Source organism: Aedes aegypti, chromosome 2 (genome assembly GCF_002204515.2).
Source record: "Aedes aegypti strain LVP_AGWG chromosome 2, AaegL5.0 Primary Assembly, whole genome shotgun sequence".
NCBI classification, from domain to species: Eukaryota; Metazoa; Arthropoda; class Insecta; order Diptera; family Culicidae; genus Aedes; species Aedes aegypti.
The window spans coordinates 313,822,106-313,846,067 of record NC_035108.1 but is presented as its reverse complement, the minus strand read 5'-3'; the positions used below and the strand labels follow the sequence as shown (position 1 = coordinate 313,846,067).

Sequence of the window (23,962 nt, the reverse complement as noted above, 5' to 3'; positions counted from 1 at the left end):
CGTTGCATGGAACCAATTGAAGATAAAATATTTTTCAATATTTTATGTAAGGGCGTTTCTAGGCCTATCATAAGGTTGCTTTGATGTGTATTAGTTTTTGCATAAATGCTTGAAAACAATTTTTGGCCCATAGTTGGGCAAAAGTTCGAATCAGCGGGGCAAAAGTTCGACCCATGTATAAAATCGCGGAAAAATTTACAAATTGCCTAAAATCCACATATTATTTTCAAATTTAGTTAAATTTGTCTGATCGTGTGAAAATTGTCACCAAAATTTTACATTTCCACATAGTTTTGTGAAAAACTGCTAATTTTGAGTATATTACAATTAACCCGGTTTTGGGCAAGTTTTTGATGAAAATTTAGTGTGTATTTTTCGTCAAACTTAAGTTTACGGCTGGTGTAAAGTATGCCTATCATAAAAGGATCGATATTTTGTGTTTTAGCCAGCGAACTTTTGCCCCACACTAGATTCGAACTTTTGCCCCATCGGTGGGGCAAAAGTTCGAATAAGACAATTAATTTTGAAACTGTTATAACTAAAAATGGGTAAATATTTTGACACAAGTTTGTTCAGCAAAATTCTAGCCAATATGTTGAAGGTTCACTGTATGGTATTTGTTTTGTTTTAACTGCTATTGTTTTCCTGGAAACATTGATTATACCACTAAGGTCGAACTTTTGCCCCACCTTACTCTAATATAATTTGTACAAATAAGAAAGTTAGTAACACAATTTCTACGAAAATGTGGTCCACCCTAATTTTCAATAACACCAAACAAAGGGCTTAACTAATACAATCAACTTTGTAGAAGACCGTTTTTGTCTAATGTTTCATTCTAAAGCTCAAAATGCATCTTTCCGCGTAAAACTGATTCCTGGACCACTGTGCAGTGGTGATGCACTGGCAAGAGCGCTGCACTGGGTTATTTCCAAGATTTTGAACGAGGAAGTATTGCCGGAGGCGTGGATGGAAGGTGTCGTATGTCCCATCTACAAAAAGGGTGACAAGTTGGATTGCGCCAATTATCGTGCGATCACAATTTTGAGCTCCGCCTACAAGGTACTCTCCCAAATCCTATGCCGCCGTCTATCACCAATTGCTAGAGAATTCGTTGAGCAATATCAAGCAGGATTCATGGGCGAACGAGCAACAACGGACCAGATATTCGCCATCCGCCAGGTGTTGCAGAAATGCCGCGAATACAATGTACCCACACATCATTTATTCATCGATTTTAGATCGGTTCATGATACAATCGATCGAGAACAGCTATGGCAGATTATGCACGAATACGGTTTCCCGGACAAACTAATAAGATTAATCAAGGCGACGATGGAGCGAGTGATGTGCTAGTCCTAGTATCAGGGACACTCTCGAGTCCCTTCAAATCTCGCAGAGGGTTACGACAAGGTGATGGCCTTTCGTGTTTACTGTTCAACATTGCGTTAGAGGGTGTAATAAGAAGAGCGGGGAAGAGTGGCACGATTTTCAGAAAGTCCGTTCAGTTACTTGGTTTCGCCGACGACATTGATATTGTTGCACGCAACTTTGAGACGATGGCGGATACGTACATCCGACTTAGGGCTGAAGCTAGGCGAATCGGACTGAACTTCAATGTGTCGAAGACAAAGTACATGATAGCGAGGGGCTCAAGAGAAGACACGGCACGCCCCCCACCTCGAGGTGATGAAATCGAGGTTGTCGAAGATTTCGTGTACTTGGGTTCACTGGTGACCGCCGACAACGACACCAGCAGAGAAATCCAGAGACGCATCGGTGCTGGAAATCGTGCCTACTTTGGACTCCGCAGAACGCTTTGAACGAGCAAAGTTCGCAGTCGCACGAAGTTAACTATCTTCTTCTTCTTATTTCTGGCGTTATGTCCCCACTGGGACAGAGCCTGCTTCTCAGCTTGGTGTTCTTATGAGCACTTCTACAGTTATTAACTGAGAGCTTACTGTGCCAATGACCATTTTTGCATGCGTATATCGTGTGGCAGGTACGAAGATACTCTATGCCCTGGGAAGTCGAGAAAATTTCCAACCCGAAAAGATCCTCGACCGATGGGATTCGAACCCACGACCCTCAGCTTGGTCTTGCTGAATAGCTGCGCGTTTACCGCTACGGCTATGTGGGCCCCACAAGTTAACCATCTACAAGACACTGATTAGACCGGTACTCCTCTATAGGCACGAAACATGGACCCTACGTGCAGAGGATCAACGCGCCCTTGGTGTTTTTGAACGGAAGGTGTTGCGGACCATATACGGCGATGATGAATCAGCAGAAGAGATGAGCAACAATTGCTTGCGCTTGGCTTTAATGTATCACGGTGATGATAATTCTTCCTTCATTTTTCAGTGTTATTATAGGTCTACTATAGGTGCGAGGGAACAGAATTATTTATTTTGATAATTTTTTTGGACAAAAACGATCTGTAAATCAATCGTACTTCGGTAAATAGTTCCTGACCTTCACGTCAAAAAATATTGTGCAACGTATTATAGCAAAACGACCGTTAAAATTCACTAATGCGACTGTGTGGGACTGTCTACTAAGAATACACTGACCCTATTAATTTAAGTGTTTGGTCGATCGGATGCTGAGAAAATAAACCATGTTTGTTTTGAGTGTAACATTTATAAAATGTCACAATTTCATGTAAAAATTTGGTAGGCAGAATACAAAAAAAAGGTAAACATATTTATGAAATAAAATGAATTCATTAGCTTCTGAATAAGCCATAGATAGATTCAATGGGATATACAATTGCAGAGATATGGTCAAAACACTTATGTATGTTTTAAGGAGGTTACCTCAAACTTCCCCACAGGAATGTGGAAAACTTTCTGTAACAATTAGTATTAACAGCGTAAACCCCACCGGGACAACAGGTTATTGAAACAAACCCATGTTAATTGTTAGCTCATCTTACGCTAACCTATCAGTGTTTAATTAACTGTCTTTTCAATTACAGAAAGTTGGCTTCATATCGCTCGCACTGGGAATGTTCATCTCGATTCTGTTTGGCTTCATTTTCGGACTGATTCTGGGCACCACCGAGATGCCGTGGGGATTCGGAGACTTTCCCACCGAGGAGATGAAAGGGCGGTAAGTTGGGTTGTGTTTGTGTATGTACTACAACCCGAAAGCTAACGATGCTCCACCGAGGTGAGGTCAAAAGCCATTTTATAGCAGCAGCTGCAGCAATCGTTTCCATTTTGGTCAAAGCATCCTCCGCTTGGGTGGAATTTTTCATGGGGATAAACACACAAAAACACACGCACACAACAAGCTCAAATTTCCCTCGCGCCACCACCACCGGCCTTGGAAAATATGGCTACATGGTGCGCTTCAGACCGAAATTATCAGAAAAATAAAATGAGCTGCAGGACCAAAAATTCAAAAGAAATCAGAAATGATCAAACAGTTTTTCATTTACCGTGGCTATCAGAATGCATTTCTTCAAAAGCTTGGTTAAGTTTTAATAAAAAAAGATTGACAGACATATGCATCATTAATGCAAAACTCTGACCAGAGGTTCCAAATGACTAAACAAACAAACTTTAAACTAGTTGAACGGAAACACTAAAAAATTTCTTTGAATTCTTGGACGCCTACCATGAAAAATGCCCTACAAAATGACTGTCTGACGGTCTGAGGAACACCGTGTTATTCGGTTAGGTTGGAAGCGCCCATCGTTAGAGAACATTCCCGGCAGTTGAGCATACACATAATGTTTAATTTCCCTGACCGGTTTTCCTATGCTGGGCGCTGTTGATGCTGCTATCCTGCTGCTGCTGCTGTAGATGAATAACGAGTGAAAATAAATCTGACTGCGAAAGCAGTATGGAAATTAATTAAAAGAAAATACAAGAGCACGTGCAAAATTAATGACAACCAAAGCTGTGTATGAAGTGGCTCCCGCCGAGTCTTCTAACGCGAAACAATATGAGCCTTTTCATCTGTGTGCTTTGCGTGGGGTTAGATTTTTTTTCTTCTTTCGAGAGGCACTTCAAACATTTGGTCTGAGAGATGCAAAGTGGGGACTGTTTCTGTACACAATTAGAAAAAAATAATATAATAGGTAACTACCGAGAAAATCATGCGGAGCTTTTTGTGGCAAAAACATAGATTGTATAGAAGGAGATCTCCCGGTATCGGACACCTATGCCGATAAATTCAAAACTCCAATATTTTTCTTTCTATGCGATCTTGTAACCATTTATATGAATTCTACCATGCTTGATTCGATATCGATAATGGTCTCATTTCTTGGTAGGCAGCTTTACATCTAGTTCTATCAGTATCACTTTTGGTTTAATCCGAGAAAACATGTTGCTTCACCAAACTGCATTGATTCCAAATTCATTCGAATAAACACCATGATTGCGCTTTTCATTGCTTCTGCAAAACCGTCTGGTGGTAGCGTTATTTATTCCATTTTGTGTGTGTGTGTTTTTTTTTTCGTTTTCATGATTAAACAGTGGAAACGCCCGCTCACTGTGGATGGGAATCCTTTGGGCACTGACTTCGGGCAGTGGCGTTGCTGTGGCATTACTTCAAGGTTCGGCCGGACCACTGATTGGTGTGGCAATTTCCGCCTCACTGCTTCCACCGGTTGTTAATTGTGTGAGTATATTTTTTTTGTGTGGAATTGAATGGTTACAATTTATTATTATTTTTTTACTGTTAATTAAGTCGGTTTCAGTAGTTCTGACAGAACTTTTTTCAACATTATTATTATTATTTTATTTGGTTCTACATCAATCAACTTGATAAAACCTTGCCAACCATATACCTATCGCCAATTCACTCGGTTCATTATCGCCTCTCTCCATCCACGACTTCGACCCACGCTTTACAGGTCCTGGTGCATCTGTTCAATCCACCTAGCTCGCTGCGTCCCATGCCTTCTTGTTCCGACTAGATTCGAAGCGAACACCATATTTACAGAGCTGTTGTTCAGCATTCTTGCAACATGTCCTGCCCAGTGTATCCTTACAGCTCTGGCCACCTTCTGGATACTAATTTGCCGTATAACTGGGCGAGCTCGTGGTTCTTCATTCGCCGCCGCACATCGTTTTCTTGCACGCCGCCGGAGATCGTCCTTAGCACCCAACGTTATAAAAACCCCAAGAGCTTGCTGGTCCTTCTCGAGCATATCCCACTTTTCATGCCCGTAGATGACTTCCGGTCTAATGAGCGTTTTGAACATCGTGCATTTGGTATGGGGGTGACTGATGATGCGCCTTCGTATTTCCCGACTAATATTGTTGTCAGCCGTCAGCAAGGATCAAAGGTAGACGAACTCGCCCACCACTTCGAAGGTATCCCCATCTATCGTAACACTGCTACCTAGGCTGGCCCTGTCGGACTCAGTTCCTCCTTTTACTTTGTTTTGAATGCATTCTACACCAGTCCAACTGTTTGCGGGCGTCGGTACCGTACATCGTTGATGACGGATAGTTTTGGGCGCAGCTTCACCATCACAAGGTAGTGGTCGGAATCAATATTAAAGCTACGATAGGTTCTGATGTCAGTTATGCCGGAGAAGTGCCGTCCATCGATCAAAACGTGGTCGATTTGCGGTTCTGTCTGCTGAGGTAATCTCCAGGTGATACGAGAGGCTGTGCTGGAAATAAGTGCTACGAATGACCATATTCTTGGAGGCGTTGAAATCAATCGGTAGTAGGCCGTTCTCGTTCGTCAGCCGTTGGGCGCTGAGCCTGCCAATTGTCGGTACGAAATCCTCCTCCTGGCCAACCTGAGTGTTCAATTATCCTATGATGATCTTGACATCGTGGTTTGAGCAGCGGTCTTACTCGCGTTCGAGCGGCCGCACTGTGGGGCACCTTCGTCTCCTTGTTGCAGAGGTGTTTCAGCTGTTCTGGTTTGGGGATGACGTCTGCACTGTCGGTGTCCTACATACCCTCCTCTTTCTTCTTCGTCGGCTGGCTTATCAGGTGCCGAGGTCGGTCCAACGATTCCGGTTGGGGGATAACTTTGTGTTCATCGACGCCCCGACGACCCCGTACTGCTCAGACGAGATCGATTCCTTTCGGTCTTCAGTGCAGTCATCCATGCTGGACTTGCATTTCAGATGATCGATGTTGTGACGCTCGTTAGCAGCCGCTTCTTGCTGCTTTTAATCGACGAGTCGTTTGCCATGATCCGGGATAACACCGCTATCGCCTTCCCCAAGTAACAATGAAAGCTGAACAGCAAGAGTATTTGCTGAATATTGGCTGATCAATGGTGAACAAGGCTGAACACCGTGACAGCTGAACAATAATTTGAAGAAAAGCTTATCAAACACTCTTATTCAGCAGTATACTCAAAGCTGAATATTGAGTTGAACAAACTATTTTTCATCTACAGTTTTAACTTTTGTTCAGCCAACCTGAATGATATCGATTAAAGGTTATTTAAAGCTTTAATCAAATCAACAGCCATTGTCGAAAGATTGTGCACCTGTATGTTGATAAAAATATACATACCGATATATATACCTACATTGGGTCGAGCACTGAAATAATTATTATAAAACTGTTTCATCGAACAACAAATTTTTCACATCCCGAAGCAGACATGCTGTAAACGCTCACGGGCCTATCATTTGTCGAAAAAAATGCTGAATCTGGCATCGATGACCTTGTGTAACAACAAGATAGAATACTACACTCGATGACACAGATTTCTTCGTAACATTTTTAATTAACTGTACGAAATCGAAATCATTACCAACTTACGTTGACAACAATTGAATAGCAGAAATTAAAAATTACTGAGGATTCTATTTTGAAACAAAAATCACAACACACTTTGACAGCTAACTCAAGTGTTTTTGCATAGCGCTGTTATCACTTCTTCAGCCTCAATGCAGCCTTTAAAATAGCCCTTATACAGATAAAACAATATGTTATTCCCTTGCTGTTGATGATGTTCACACAGTATCATGTGGAGCAGATGTCAAGGTAAGTGGTTATAAATCAGCGAATCCCAGTTCAAATCTCAATGGCACATATTCACTAATCTTCATCTTTAAATTCCAGCACTTTTCTACACTATGTGTTTGAAATTGTTAGTTGCGTTGATAAAACCCAAAACTATTAACCTGTAAATACTTTTTAATTTTTTTTTTTTTGGTTAATTGTTGAATAATGGATGAATAAGCGATTGTTAAGCTTTCGAAGGTTGCCACCTGTTCTAAACATAGAATCATGGTTATTGAAAGAGGCCTGAATAAGCGCATGCTAGACCTTTATTCAGCCTTCTATATAGCTTCAATTAAGCTTAAGGCTGAATTAAATCGCCAGAATTAGATGTTTAACAGCTGAACAACAGTGAATGCAGGCTATGAACAGCTTTTGTTCAAACAAAGGCTGAATTGAATTAGCTATAAAAGCGTTTGAGCAGCTTCAAATTGTTACCTGGGTCGCCGCTTCCGCACAGACATAGTCGATATGTTTGTAGATATTAAGCCGATCATCAATCATCACCCCCAAATGCTTAACTTCGCGCTTAGAGTCGTTGATGCAACCACCAAATGTGATTCTTGTCTGCTCTGCCCATAACTGCATATTTGTAACATTTGACAACAGTAGGCATTGAGTAAGTGGAATACCAAGTATGCATTTTATGGCAGTATGGGATGAAACTGAAATTTCTGAAAAATACCAGGAACTCAAAACTGTTTTTTTGGACTGATATTTTGTACAACTCATATCGCATACTAGGTGAATTGTCAGAAAAATATTCTGATAGAAATTCATTGCCATTACTTTACGAGGCTCATTTATAATCTCAATGTGACTGTTTTGCGATTATTATTACCAATGTGACAAAACAACTTGGAATTTTTTCCGAATTTTCTAGAACAATCTCACAGATTTTAGTAAGTTGATCGAAAGTATTTATCATTTGATGACTCTTCATGGTATTACTCCAATTTGTCAAAAATGTCGAATGTGACTGTTTTGCAGTTATGGCAGTGCTGCACTACCTTACGATTGCTGACCATAACCACTTCAGTTTTGTGCCAGCTTCTTGTCCCGCATCCTATCTTCAACAGTATCGATCGTCTCGGTGGCGAGTACCTCTACCTCCTCTTTTGATTCACCGATAACCAATAGCACCACGTCGTCTGTAAAGCCAACAATCTTAACGCCTCTGAGAAGATTCGATTTCTGCACACCATCGTACATAATATTCCACAGAGTCGGGCGAAGAATAGAGCCCTGAGGAATGACCACCGTAATTTGAGTACGTTTTACTCTGTTTCGTACACTACCCACCATAAGTATGAAATCGTTGCAATTCTGAGTATTGCAGCACTTTAAAAATTAGCATCACCCAAAATCCAGTGATAAAATAATAAATCTTCGAGCTGTTTAGTAGAATACCTATAAGTAGATGAAAAAACCGAATTTAGTACTATACCATTTAATTCCACTAGAGTTTGTATCCTTTGACAGATACGCGTATTTCGACCTCAACTGTAAGGCCGTCTTCAGTGTCGTGTACTAGACTCGACTAGTCGAGTCTAGTACACGACACTGAAGACGGCCTTACAGTTGAGGTCGAAATACGCGTATCTGTCAAAGGATACAAACTCTAGTGGAATTAAATGGTATAGTACTAAATTCGGTTTTTTCATCTACTCAGTGATAAAAGTTTTTTCAACAAAAATTAAAAATCGCAGGGGCTTTAAGACGTATTTTTTAAGATGGCCTCAAAAATATATTGATCTAGCACTTCAGAATTACGAGATAATCTTCATATTAAGTGATGCTAAAGTTTTCAAGGTGCTGCTATATTCAGTATGAGTGTTGCAATACGCGACTCCATACTTTTGGTGGGTAGTGTATATCAGTAATTGGTTCTGAAAATAGCTCTTCAGAATCCGGCACATGTACTCAGGTACTCTCATGCTGTGCAACGACTCGGTGATTGCTTTGAAAGCGTTCTTCACGTCTAGTGTGATCACCGCACAATAAAGGTTTCCTTCCTTTTCTGCTTCTAAGCTGTCTCCATGGTTTCCACAACAGCATGGATGGCGTCCACAGTGGACCTTCCTTCCCGGAAGCCGAATTGCATGCTTCGTAAGGCTGTTCAGGATTATTCTCTTGAGCAGTTTGCTGGACGTATCCAGCAAGCATATCGTCCTATGCGCTGAAGATTTGCCAAGCCTTTACCCGGCTTTGGCAGCAGTACCATCTTTTGTCGCTTCCAGGAGTCGTTTTTTTCTCCTTAGCAATGGGGGCATAATCTGCTAAACAGACCCTGGACCAAGGTCCAGGAGTGTGGGGTTGGGGACCATTTACTACATGCAAGCATTAAACAATACTACACCCCCGACCCACTAAACCATTCCCATTGCCGCCAAACCCTTCGTCTCTCCGGGACCACCAAGAAGGCATTGCTTCGGAGAGGGGCTATTGCACATCGCATCCTCCAGGTTAGCTGCGTAGGCATGCATCAACAAACATCGATGACACGTTTAGGGGGGTCCACCAAGGTAGCATGCTAGCGCTTTGCCAGCTTCCCAAGTGGTCCTTACCTCCCATTGTCCGCTGAAGGCGGGCAGGGTCAACCACAACGCCCGCGCCCAGCTGCACCGCAGGTATCAAGAACTGATACTACGGACTCCGCAATTTCACCTACTGAAGGCTCAGGCCCTATCAGCTAGCACCAGCTGGGATTGCTGACGGAGGGGCCTCCACCTGCCCTGAACAACCAGAGGCTCGTATCCAACCCAGTAGGCTGGCGCCACGACAGCAACGCACAGTGGTACCGCCCATAGGTCATAAATCAAAAAACGAAATGTCTTGTTTGTCACTCCTTTACCTTTTCATGGATCATTTATGATCTCAAGATTGTAAAAATATAAATATTGATGGCGTTCCTGTATAATATTCATAGTAGGGCTATGAATGATGGAGTGTATATTTCATGTGTTAAAAATACGTTGAAAATTGAGCGATATTAGCACTTTGTTCATTGGCTTCGCAAACCAAAATCAATTGATTTTTCAATCAGTTTAGATTACAGAACTTTAGTACAGATGTATATCTATCACTTCCAATACATTTTAGAGTGTTATGTAACATCTATGAGTCAGTATTGATGTGAGTAATGAGGATAGAAATATACTCACTTGGTAACAACATCCCTTTTTTTGAAGTACGTTTTTGAGTATGTTCTTAATCACATTTAATAAAACTTCTGCCCTCACATGATCATGTTTGAGTAGGAAAATGAACCTGTAAAGGTTCTAGCTGCAAATATTTGCAAATAAGTTAGCAGCGTGCCTTCAAAGTTGTTAGTTTTACCAATAATGGCGAAGAAAAAAATATTCAAAGAATTTATTACATACCAGTATACTTGTAGCCAACTGGAATGAATGGACAAAATAATTAAATTTTTACTACTAATACGTCAATTCACTATGAATACACTTGCAACATTGTACTTTGATTTAATGAGTAGTTTTAGTGAGCGCTGAGACAATAAAATCCTAATATATTAGTAATGGAACAACAGCCATTCTAATATTTTGACATGACTTCCCAAAGTGTGGGAGGAACAAAATGAAAATGTTATTTATTTTGTACATCAAAACAAGATCTTCAACAAAATACCAGTATCTATAGATCCAGCACTGAAAAAATAAAACTGAGATTAAAAAATATATTAGGAAGCAACAATATATTAACAAATAATTCATTAATTTTTTCTTAGTTTTAAGTACTTTAAGCATAGGGTTAATAACATTAGGTGACATGTTCGTTATTCGATTTTGGTAGAGATTTGATGTGAAATTGGCTTTATCAATTAATAAATATTTCAAGTATTTATTTGGTATATACATCTCCGGCACTTAGAAAAGTGTTCAATAGCTTTTTATATCCATATACTAAAAACTAGGCTTTTGATCATGTGAAGCAACTCTGAGCAGGGAATCTTCTCAAGTTGAAAAAAAAAATCCTGATATATTGTTTTTAATGAAGAGATTTCATGGTCCTTTTCAAGATTTTAAATACTTAAGTTAATTTTGGACACGGAAGGAGATATAATTGCAAAGTCGGTTTTACGCACATATGATCATTCATATAACAGAGCCTTCGCATTATGATCTCCGCATCCTAATCAGAATTTTTGGAGTGATATGAATTACGACATCAATCTCGACGGAGTTTCAACAGTCAAAAATAATTAATTTGGCAATTTCTCATGGTATTTGCCACCGGATATTGAGTAAAATGATTTATGAACGCTTCGTAGAACAAATGGAACCACTGTGCAATGCTACCAGGATGTTCTCCCCGCGGCCACTTAATCGCTGTAAGGGTCGATTTCGACCGTAGGGCACCGGTATGACCTACGTAACCGACTGCGAACCCTTGGACCACCTGTTGTTTAGCGTCTGCACTAGCCACTCCTTGAGTCCACTCGCCACCTCCTTTGTAGTTCCAAGACGATGTGGATGATAGCCGATGAAACGGCATTCTAGCAAAACTCGTCTTTACAGATCCTCTGGACCAAATTGTCCGGAGTCGTGTCCCGACCGCATGTGGCAAACATGCGGTCACGCATTGTGCGGAAACGCGGGCACACGAACAAAACGTGTTCCGCCGTTTCCTCTAAACCTGCACAAACTGGTCATTCGGGAGAAGCCACATGATCGAAACGGTGTAAATACTGTCTAAAGCAACCATGGCCCGAAAGGACCTGTGTCAGGTGGAATGTTAGTTCCCCATGGCGCCTATTGACTCAGATATCTACCCTCGGAATCAACCTGCGAGTCCACACTCCCTTGGTGGAACTGTCCCACGCACGCTGCCATTTGATCATAGAGGTCAGTCTGGCAGTCCTGCGTATGCCTCTTGTGCCGCGCCTTGCGAAGCACTCTATGTCTTCCATGATAAGGATACCAATAGGCACTATATCGGTGATGACGCAGAGTGCATCGTGTGGCACGGTACGGTACGCGCTCGCAATCCTCAGGCACATTAGCCTATAAGTACTCTCTAGCTTGCTACGGTAGCTGTTGGTACTTAAACCCGTGTCCCAAGCCGGGCCACCATACCTCAGTATGGACGAGGCGACACTGGCCAGAAGCTTACCCTTACTGGCGTACACCGCAGAGCTATTGGACATCATCCAGGACAGTGCCACAATAGCTGTGGAGGCTCTCTTGCAGGCATAATCAACGTGGTGATCGTGCTTCAAAGTGATTCAAAGTGATCGTGCAGACGCCTACACTGATCATCGCTTGCTGCACCGACTTTCGGTTGTTGACAACAACCGCCTCAGTTCTGTGGTGAGCCAATTCCAGTTTCCTGGAGCTCATCCACTCCTCCACAATTGCGATCGAGTGGGCTGCAGTCAATTCCACTTCTTCGATCGTTTCACCGTAGACCTCCAGCGTAATATCGTCGGCAAAGCCAACGATGACCACACCCGCCGGGAATTCTAATCTCAACACCTCGTCGTACAAACATTCCATAACACCGGACCCAGAATGGAACCTTGAGGGACTCCTGAGGTTATGTGAAAGCACTTCCGACCCACCTCTGTGTCATAGACTAATACCCGATTCTGGAAGTAACTCCCGAGAATCTTGTACAGGAACTCGGGTATCTCCAGACGCAGGAGCGCATAAGCAATAGCCGCCCAACTAGCACTATTGAATGCGTTCCTTACATTCAGAGTCACTACTGCACAGTAGCGAATCCTCCTCCTCTTACGCTGGAGTGCTATCTCAGTGATTTTTTTAACCGTCAGAATAGGGTCTACGGTGGACCTCCCTTTCCGGAAGTCGAACTGGTAGCTTGAGAGACCATTTACACCTTCGGTGTACCTCAACAGTCTGTTGAGGATGATCTTCTAGAGCACCTTCCCCGCCGTGTCCCAGACAACCAGAATGTACGTATAATGAAATCACCTTTTATGTTATGCGATGCTTATATGTGAAAAGTTTCACGTATAAGATGTCGCGGAAAGGCCTTATACGTACAACAGTGGAGGCGATATATGTGCATATTTTATATGATAAAAAATAGCATGCAATGCGAGTGTGTAGATTTTATTGCGAAATAATGTGAACTCTTATGCGACTTAATTTAAGATAACAAAGTCGATTTAACAGCTGCTACGGATTGATCCGACTTACTATGTACGAGTATACGGGACGAAACAAAATGCACTGATGAACTCGGAAAATAACGGTTTATGCGAGAAAACTCGTCACTCAAACGATTTCTGTCACCGTTTTGTGCGGGTGTGATGTTATTTGTACAAGTAAACGAGTTGTTGCGTTATTTCTTATGCGACTTCTGGTTGTCTGGGGTCGATCAAGCATATTAATCTATACGCCGACGGGTCACCGGGTGGTTTCCCCGTCTTTGGCAATAGTACCAGGCTCTGCCTCTTCCACGCATCTGGAAATACTCCCTCGTCCAGGCATATCTGCATAGCAGATCTGAACATCCTGGGAGCCTCCAAGATTGCGACTTTGAGGGCCAGGCTTGGAACTCCGTCCGGATCTGGTGCCTTACCTATACTGAGAGATTTTGCAATCCCTACAAGTTCCTCATCGGTTACCCTCTCCTCATCGCCAGCCCCAATCTCCGGCTGTCCTACGAAAGGAAGCCAAAGGCTAGGGTTGTGGCACGGAAAGAGCCCCTCGATGATCCCCTCCAGCATCTCTGGAGATTGCTCTGCAGGAGCCATTGCACCTCTTGTCTTTGCCATAACGATCCTGTAGGCATAGCTCCACGGATTCGCATCGGCACTCTGACAGAGTCCCTCAAAGCAGGCTTTTTTGTTTGCCCTTATCTCGGACTTCAGCGCGACTTTGGCAGCGGTGAACACCACTCGTCGTTCTTCACGCTTCTCCTCGGTACGTGCTCGCTGCATTCGCCTCCTGGCCCGTAGGCAAGCACGGCGCAGGTTCGCAATCGCTTGAGTCCACCAGTACGTCGGTGGTCTCCCATTCCTAGGGTGGACTTTCCTAGGCATGGTCGCATCGCATGCACGCAAGAGCACCGCTACCAGCTCGTCCCCGCTTAGGCCGAGTAGGTTACGCTCACGGCGGAGTGCCTCTGTAAGTACTTCGTCATTGAAGTACGATGTCTTCCACCTACGAGGGCTTGGCCTTGACCTAGCCACTCCCTGTACTCGCTGCCTGCTGTTGTTGTAGTCGATACTGTAGCGAACCGCCAGGTGGTCGCTGTGAGTGTAGGCATTGTCTACCCTGCAGTTCGAACTACTCGTTAGGCCAGGACTACAAAAGTAACGTCGATAATCGACTCCGCTCCGTTTCGGCTGAAGGTACTTTTGGTACCAACATTAGCCAGATCGACATCTAGCACGGCCTGTGCCTCTAGCAGGATTTGACCCCGCTGGTTCGTGATACGGCTTCCCCATTCCACGGCCCAGGCATTGAAGTCACCCGCTATTATTACTGGCCTTCGTCCTGCACGGTCGTCATACAGTCCAGCATCTGCGTGAACCGCTCGGTCGACCAACTTGGAGCCGCATAGCAGCTACAGAAGAGGACCCCGTTTACCTTGGCGATCACGAAGCCCTCTAAGGTAGTAGACACCAACTCCTGGATGGGGTATTTACCCGTCGTCCATATCGCCGCCATTTTTCCGGATCCATCCACGACCCAGTTGCCGTTGCCGGCGGGTACTCGGCATGGGTCCGATATGATGGCGATATCCGTCCCTCACCCAGCAACTGCCTGATACAGTAATTGCTGAGCTGCATCACAGAGGTTTAGGTTCAGCCACGTTACCTGCACTGTGACTTTTCAATTATGGCTCTTTTGAAGGTCGGGCACTTTGAGCCTCCCGTTGGATGCTTGTTGTTCACGGACTTCCCAGAACAAATCAAAAACTTGGGAGGGTTCTTACAGCCTAGTGTCTTTTGACCTTCCTCACCACATCGCCTACACAACTTGGTCCTATCAGGGCCTTTACAGCCCCAGAACTTATGTCCTGGTTCCCTAAACCTGAAGCAGATCACCGGTTGCTCGTGTATGGTCAATGAGCATACTGACCAACCCACCTTGATCTTTCCTACCTTAGCGGAATTATTAACGTCCGCCACAGGTAGCTGTACTAAGGCCACCTGAGTTCCTGCCGGACCTTTCCGTAGCCGAACGGCAGCGGTGGGCACCTGTACCACGCACTGTTGCCGCAGTGATGTGACGAGCTCTTCTGCGTCAGTGATCTAGTCAAGATTCATCACCTTTAGAGTCACTGCCTGCGTTAGAGCCCTCACCTCGACACCCTCGCCAAGAACCTCTTCCGCCAAACTTTTGTAGGCGGCGTCCTTGCGCTCCTTGTCGCGCTTAAGCTCGAAGATCATTTCACCTGTACGAGTAGGTCTGACACTGCGTACGTCGGCTCCTAGATCTGCGAGCTTCGCGTCACTGCGCATCGCCTTCAAGACTTCCGAGTACTTGAACTCTTCCGTCTTGATGATGATCGAATCACCCTTTTCACGCTTGGCACCTACCCTCCTACCTTTCTTTGGCCTGGTTTCACTACGCTCCTGCACTTCGTGCTTCTTGTTCCTCTTCTTTCGCTCTACGGTTGTCGTCCTCCCCCTGATCCACCCTAACTTGTGGTGTTTGAGGACCTTTCAATGGTCGCAACCCCCTGTTCCCATCAATCCGCGAGGGGCCAGGCTTTTCGGGCCCACCCTTCTCAGCTTTCCGGGACGCCTGGCTGGGGTCCGACTTTCCGGCACTGCTGCCGACTTTCGGGGTTAATATCCGCCTAGCCTTGCGAGCGCCGCCGGGTAGCCCCTCTCCTGACGGCTGCCTCGCACGCTTCTGCGATTGCTTGTTATAAGCATTCGTTCGGTACTTATAGGGCTACCCGCAAAAACGAAGGGCTCCGTCTGGGTAGACTTCAATTCCACGGGTTCTGCCGCTGCCACAGTCGCCATGGGTTAACCATGATTCTGCTTGGCCACCAACATCGACTTATGAAGTCTCAACAGGGCCTGCTTGAGGTCCTTGCTGATGTTGGACTTCGAGGACGCAAAGTCAATGATGGAGTCAAGCTGCTGTGCAGCCACTTCCATCGCAGAGAGCCTATCTCTACTTTTATTGATGGCCTTCATCAACCACGCTCCATCCATAACCTCACCCGATACGTTAGCCGGGGATGAAATATGGTGTCCAGCACTGGCACTACGTGCGCAGCTGCCTCCTCCTGCTTCCGCTCTCCTCAACGTAGACCTAGCTAACCCACTTCTTGCGAAGGGGTTCGTTTTCCTACTACTGCTACCTACGCTACTACTGCTATTTTGATTTGAATTTGGATCATTAAGGATCCCACGAGTTGCACGGAAAAAGAGGTCCACCACGCCAGAGCCCTGCATTAACGCGGTAAGGGACAATTTACTGTGAGGGGTGCCCAGGTGCCCCACAGGCTCCGTTAACGATCGAGCATCTTTTTCACCCCCACGACCACTCATTCCTTGGCGCGGTTTTATTTTCGCTTGACACCTTGAATAGGGGTTACCCTGTTTGGTGGACTCTTACCCCGGAACAGGTCATCCGTAGTTCTATTCTTAGCCGGAAACTACACTGCAATCGCTTCTGGAAAGCTGCCATCGTCAATGCAGTTCTGCAATGTGGTCCTGAACATATCGGGGTTCTCGATGATCGCTATTATCAGATCCAGATTTGGGATTCCATCTGGTCCTGGGGCTTCTTTGTGTCCAAGGCTTTCACCACACTGACAGTCCGTCAATAATGACCTTCATTATCTCCAGGTACTTTTCTGGCGGCATGGTTGATTCTTTTTGCCTCGCCATGGCTACTCTGTACGCATCGCCCCACGGATTCTTGTTTGCTTTGTCGCAGAGTCACAGAGTCTTGAAGACAAGCTTTTTTGCTAAGCCTGATTTCGCATTTAAGTGCGGATCTTGTCGCTCTGTAGAAGAGCTTATGTTCCTCTCTTTCAGCGTTGTTGCATCCTTCTTCTGGCTTGGAGGCAGTTTTCACGTAGATCGGCAATGGTCAAGTTCCATCAGTAGGCTAGACAGCGATCGTTAGCTGGTTTCCCAACTCTCGGCATGGTTCCATCGCACTCACATCACCGTTAACTCTTCTGCACTGAGGTTCAAAGTGATGTGTTCAATTCCAAGCGCTTCGACGAACACGTCTTTTTGAAGTCCACCATTTTCCACCTTCGTACGTCTGCCTGACTTTCACAATATACTGGCTGGAACCTCCCCCCCGATGCGGTACCGGATAATCTGATGGTTGTTACCAGTATTCTCTTCACACACTCTCCATTTCATGTGTATCACCCCGGGCTGCAGAAAGTGAGATCAATGATGGATTCTCTGCCTTCCCGACGATATGTGCTAGAGGTACGTTGGCTACATGAACATCTAGCTTTGCTAATGCTTCTAGCAAACTGCATCCTCTTGCGGCTTCCCCACTTGATTGCCCAAGCATTGAAGTCGCCGGCTATGGTCTATGATCGGTAAGCTCTTCCGATAATCTGTCTAGGGCTGATTCACTAATTTCATAACACTTTAGGGGGTGGGTGGGTGGTCTTCTTGTGTTGTTCTAATGGCCATCGCGAAGGTGCGTAGCAACTACATATGTACACACCATCAACTTGGTCGGTTACAAAACCTTCTTCTGCGCTTCCCACCATTTCCTGAAAAGGGTATCTTCTCACCGTCCAACTTGCCGCTGTTTTACTTATATCTGCTACCCAATTCCCATCTCTAGGTGGGATTCGGTATGGCTCAGAGATGATAGCTACGTCACACTTTATTTCTGCTACGGATTGCCACAAAAAATGCTGAGCAAAGCGTTGCGTAATGAAACATTACATCACTGGTTTCAGTTGCGTAATGACTTCAGTGCAGGAAAGTAGGCCGTTTCATGACTAATTAGTGTGATGAAAAACAGCCTATTACGATGAGAAATTGCAAAAACAAATTTGTTTTGAGTTGCGTAATGAATCATAACACAACATTTTTTCAGAAATTGTAAAATAATGGTGACTGCATTCCGATATAATTTCTGATACCCTCAAGTAGTCTTCAACGAAATTACAAAAAATGTTGTACGTAACTCGTTGCAGAACTCGATTTTTACAGCACTCGTCGTAATTATCCTACTCGGCAAGTCTCGTAGAATACAATGACGACTCTTGCTGTAAAAATCATCATTCTGCAACTTGTTCCGTAAACTACTAGTGTCGCATGATATGGTTTGCGCTGATCACATTTGGGTCCCCAACTGATGGCCCAAAAACCGATACCAGGGTATTCGAAACCGATCAGAATGAAAGAGTCGGAATATACTAATGGTTTATGGTTACAAACATTGTAGTTTTGTTTGACCCGTGCAAAATAATTATGGAAATGTCTCAAATGACCATTGGACAGACCCCACGGAACATCCGTATGAATTCGGAACCGACCATCCGACTGGAGTTCCCAGTACAGGTCAAAAACTTGAATGGTGTTGTGGTGTAGTGTCAAAAAATGATCAAAAGATCTCGAAAAATTTGGTTGAAATAGGTTAGGGGCACAAAGGTTAAGCTTCAGTCAACAGATATGTTTTTGGCGTTTTATCACTCTGTAACTTGTGACTGAGTGAAGCTTCCTTTTGAATTACATTTTTTTTTCGGGAAAATGGGTGTTCGGGGAACTGGCGTTTAGGAAAACAACATTCGATTAATAGAAGCACAATTTTTCAAGACACTCTAATTCATTTGGGCTTAGGGAGTTTTTTAGATTTTGTAAAACTTATGATAAATATGATACGTCAGCTCAGTGGCTTTTAAAAAATACACTCTGCCAAAGTGAATAGAAAGCGAAAGAATAAGATGCTTTCTATATTTAACTTATATTAAGATAAAATAGAACCTGTACGAGGGGGGCCTTCTTAAGCCGAGTGGTTAGAGTGCGCGGCTACAAAGCAAAGCCATGCTGAAGGTGTCTGGGTTCAATTCCCGGTCGGACCAGGATCTTTTCGTAATGGAAATTTCTTTGACTTTCCTTAGCTTAGCTTAGCTTAGACTGACTGCACATATCAATGGTTGCTATTCCGTGATTGACCGAAGTCAGTGAAAATGCACAAAGAATCAACTAGAAGTTCGGCTGGGATTGGCCATAATCTTCTTCAGTGTGCATAATTCAGTGCCTTTATTTATACATGGTCAATAACGGCGCCGGCCACGTCCTTACAGTCAGGTGGGATTGGGGGAAGGACTGTTAGTGTGTAATCTTTGCTATTTGGAGACCGTGTTTGCCTCTGCATCTCCACAAAGGTTACTGGGAGGGATGTTTGTTAATGGGAAGGATCGTTGGGTCACAGGATTCACTTTGATAAGCGATTAGACCATGATAAATAATTATTTGTGAGATATAAACATGTTTATATGTAAATATAATATTTTCATTTGATATGAACAATATCTATGTAGAGAAAAAATATGCCGACACTTGAGGTGACGAACCTTTCAAAGTTTGTTGAATAAAGTGAACCTTTTGGAAGTCTACACTTGAAGTGTCGAACCATTCAAAGTTTTTTTTTTAATTACAAAAAAGGTGAAAAGAAGAAGGTGTTTTTAATAAAAAAAAATTAGGCAGAAATAATTTGTGAATCAGAGTTTATGTCGACACTCACAGTGATGAACCATTCATATTTTTTTGAAAAATCATATTTACGTCTCACCGTTTTAACGATTAAAGGTGCAGTCATACATATTTTATAGATTAGAAACAATAGCATGAAACGAGCTCACCAATTGATCCGTCATCCTTGAGCAGCAACAATCCTCTTTCAGCTTCACTCGTTTGCTCAGCTATATAAAAGCACTCAGAGAAAATAGGCGCGCAACCCGTGAGGGAAAACAACTGACGACTGCTGGGGCTTTCTTGACGCACTCCCCAGGAGCAGATGTCAACGTCGGAAGATCAAAAGGAACTAATCGAAAGTGGCACTTTTTCACTTTACTCGATCGACGCGGCACTTTTTCACTTTACTCGATCGACGCGCGACATGTTTGATCCTGTCCTCATCGCCGGCCACGGCAGGAGCAAGCGTCAAGGTTGAAGGTTGAAACACAACTAACGGATCACGCCACTTTTTCACTCTCACTCGACCGACGCGCGATCCTGCCCTCATCGCCGGCCCGCGCAGGAGCAAGCGTCAAGGTCGGAAGATCAAACACAACTCGTAATGGAAATTTCTTTGACTTTCCTGGGCATAAAGTATCATCGTACCTGCCATACGATATACGAATGCGAAAATGGCAAGTTTGGCAAGGAAAGCTCTCAGTTAACAACTGTGGAAATGCTCATAAGAGCATTAAGCCGAGAAGCAGGCTCTGTCCCAGTGAGGAAGTAAATTTCAAGAAGAAGAAGAACCTGTACCAATATGATGGGTGTCACCTGAAATCATTTTCCATTCGATACAAGGAACACGTTATGCCTAGAGACGTATCCCAATTTTACTCAATTGAATTACCACATTGCCATCAGTAATCAATCTTTTCCTAATCAACTGTTTGAACGTATCCTCATTAATCTGCAATCACCGAGAAGAGCAACCGACGGCGTTACATCGTTCCATCGGTCGACGCAACATTGATCCCGAGAGGCAGCCGCTCAGTAAAACGGCTCCGGAAGGCTATTGTTTTATACGAGGAGTTTGATAAACAGTGTCGTAAAATTTAATTTGATTAGCAAGCCCGAGCCGAAAAGTTCGTCGTTTGTCCTTGCCGTCATTGCACTGATCCACAGGCCGAGAACATATCGGGGACCGAAATGGAGCCCTTGCTGGCAGCTGTCGTTCTAAATTTTAATCGCTCACTTCATTATGACGAGTCGGATATTGCGCTGCAGTGAAAATAAAACGCCCATTAATGTGTGCCATTGACACCATGCGGTTCCGAACAATGTTGCCAAGGAAGGACCCGGAAATAGATTCCAATTTCATCGGCTTGGAGACGGAACGACGACTGATTATATTTCCATACTTACGTCAATGAAGATTTGTTTCAACTTTCACAGGGTCTTTTCTGGGCACTGGCCTGCATTTGGTTAATCTACGAGGACATCAAAATTCCACATCTGAAAGGCGAAGCTTATACCGGAAACTCGAGTTACGAATTTGTGTACACCAATTACATCCCGACGGAATTCCTCATCAACGGTATCGTATCTGGGCTGCTCACGGTCATTAACGTTATTTGCATCTTTATTACGGCCATCATTGTACTGAAGATAAAGGAGGTTGCTGCCCCATACACTTCCAGTCCCGACCTGCGCAGGTTTGTACTATATATTTTTCACCAATAAGGACCCTTTAAAGTTTTCTTGGTTCTCAAATAATTCAGTAATCAAATCGTTCAAATATTAATTTTGTTGAAAAATCATTTTGTGGGTCAATAATCCATCGGAGAAACGGTCAATCAAAGGGATCATGGTTCTGAAATTCGGTTTCAAGACAAGTAACAAGCAACTTTTGGATGCGAAAATTGGACTTTTTTTCTTCTGGTGTACATATTGTTCAGATGGAATTCTCTCCCATATACTTCAACTTTATCAGCACTTGTACTCTCGAACACCGAATTTCAATAACCGAAAAATCTATTCCCACAATAAATTTTCTTAACCAAATTTACAACCCGAATATCAATTGTTTTAGATTCTGGGAAACGGATATCCGCACCGCTCGGACTGCCAATCGAACCACTATCAGGAGGAAACAAACCAGCGAGGCGGATGCCATGTCGACGTGAGTATATTCTAGAAACTACAATATTGTTTACCACATGACCCGGTCTGGGAGAGAACTTTCAGCGGAATCAATCAAATTGAATGTCGGGTAGAAAAGTTACGGTTGAATGCATTCAATTAAAATGATACCAGAACAAAGTTTTCTAACCATTGTTACCGATGGGTGCATTTCTTTTGTTGAGTCGCAGTTGTAAGTTTGAAAAAAGAATAGTGGGATATTCTGAGATACCTACAGTAACTTCTTAAAGCTCTTCCATGGAATTTGATAGAAAATAAATTAAGAGAAAGATGTTGCAGAAAGTTCTCTAAGAATTTCAAGAAGTAACCCTTCTATAAAGATTACAGAAATCCTTAAAAATCCAAAAAAAAGTCTGTACTAGGGCGTCTTAAAATTTTAAAATGTTTGGAAATCTAATCTCCCATAGCTTCCTTACCACCATACCATAAAATATGTGTTCTGTTAAATTTTCAACATTTTCGGTGGTGATTTATAGATGGCCCAAGAACAATGTTGGTTTATATATAAAAATATAATGAGAATTACTTTGGAGAAATTTTGGAAAATGTTTCAAACACGTTAGTACTGTAATGTAAGTATAAACTTACCATCCCATAGTGAAAATTTATTCTTCTAATTTTAATGAAGAATGTTGCTGAGAAAACAAATCCTTTGGGAGTAAAATTCGTTTGAATTTTTGCAGATGTTTGTAGGCTATAATCTCATATGGAGCTTAGTAATAACAAACTAATTCATGAATATCTTTTCCCACATCTGTCGGATTAAATTGCTCTCCCCAGTTACTTTCATTATTATGGTTCGAAGAATGTGTTTCACTATGAAATGATAAGTTTTAATTTTCATTCCAGTACCAGCGTTTGGATATTTTTTCTAAATTCCTCCACATTATAATTACATAATATAATTTCCATATAAACCAACAACGTCTTTAGGCCACCATTAAACCCCCACCGAAGAAGTTTAAAATTTTACAGATAACCATTTTTTTTGTGAGGATTGTAATGAAGATATTTGATTGAGAACTTACTTAAGAACTTTCGGTGGTAATTTCAAACCAAAGCAGCAAAGTTTGATTCATTAAGAAATAAAATACTCCCAAGAAATCTCCAACGACAATACAAAATGCTTGCCAGTTTTCTGATAATTGCCTCAGGATTTTTGTCTCAAGCTTCTCAATGCATTCTTTGGAGACTTTTTCAAGGATTTCTACAGATATAAATCCAGAAACATGAAAACTTTTTTACTAACTATTTGTCCAGAAACTCTTGCAAAAGCTTCAATGTACATATTGATGTTCATCAAGTCATTTTAATATGAATTCCTTCTGTGGCTCACGATTATCCACTGGATTTTCATAACAACCGACAAACAGTTTGTCCCGTGACAAGCAATGCATCGGGTACTCCATAAATTCCTACTATGCGCGCGTTTTACGGTACCTCTAAACGTTCGGATTTCCGAAGGACCATTGCTCCTAAATGTTCGGAGGACCATTGTGCGCAGTTTAGCTTAGAGTCCTTCTCTGGCACTCGGACGATGATGAGCCGCCCCTGACATGGGAAACAGACGCTCCAGGTTTGCAGAAGCAAAAGCAGCCCCTGTTAGCATACGACCAAAGCTCCCACCGGGGTTGGTTACCCGATCTTCCCTAAGGCTACTCGTACCCCGGCCAGTACCACGAGGAGGTAGGGATAGGAGTTGCTGGGTAAGAGGCTAAGGACCACACAATGGGGTCTATTTTATTCCTGTAGGTACGCGAGGTACCAATGGTACGCCATGCCCCGCCATTTACCATGGTTTTGATGTCAGAACACATATTTCTCACGCCGAGGATTTGAGATCGAATCCCATTCCCGAGATAGTAATTCATGACCTTAAGATTATAGTGACGATTTCCTTCGGAAGGAAAGTATAGCTGTTGGCTCCGAGATAAAGTAGCTTAGAATTCAAAATCTTGTTAATAAAAATTTAAATTAAAAGAGGTTATAATTGAATTAAAAAACATTCCGTGCAACGGGTTTGTGGCAAACCTGGAATGTTATTTTTTTGAAAACTCATTCTGATGAATCGTTACCGGTAAATGGCAGTATGACATTTCATCCATTTTTTAACGAATTTTTATCCAAAACCAGAAAAACT

General features: G+C 43.1%; 2 protein-coding genes across 8 annotated transcripts in view; one reads left to right on the top strand and one right to left on the bottom strand.

Annotated features, from left to right (window-relative positions):
- The window catches only part of LOC5563749, a 636,451-nt gene that overhangs the window by 391,632 nt on the left and 220,857 nt on the right, over positions 1 to 23,962 (bottom strand). The window lies entirely within an intron of this gene.
- The window catches only part of LOC5570300, a 124,758-nt gene that overhangs the window by 64,886 nt on the left and 35,910 nt on the right, over positions 1 to 23,962 (top strand). For all 7 annotated transcript variants that reach the window (XM_021845720.1, XM_021845719.1, XM_021845718.1 and 4 more), the window contains 4 exons: positions 2,981 to 3,114; positions 4,491 to 4,635; positions 21,076 to 21,335; positions 21,713 to 21,802. In XM_021845720.1, the coding sequence (XP_021701412.1) occupies positions 2,981 to 3,114; positions 4,491 to 4,635; positions 21,076 to 21,335; positions 21,713 to 21,802 (629 nt within the window). The remainder of the gene's footprint in view (positions 1 to 2,980; positions 3,115 to 4,490; positions 4,636 to 21,075; positions 21,336 to 21,712; positions 21,803 to 23,962) is intronic.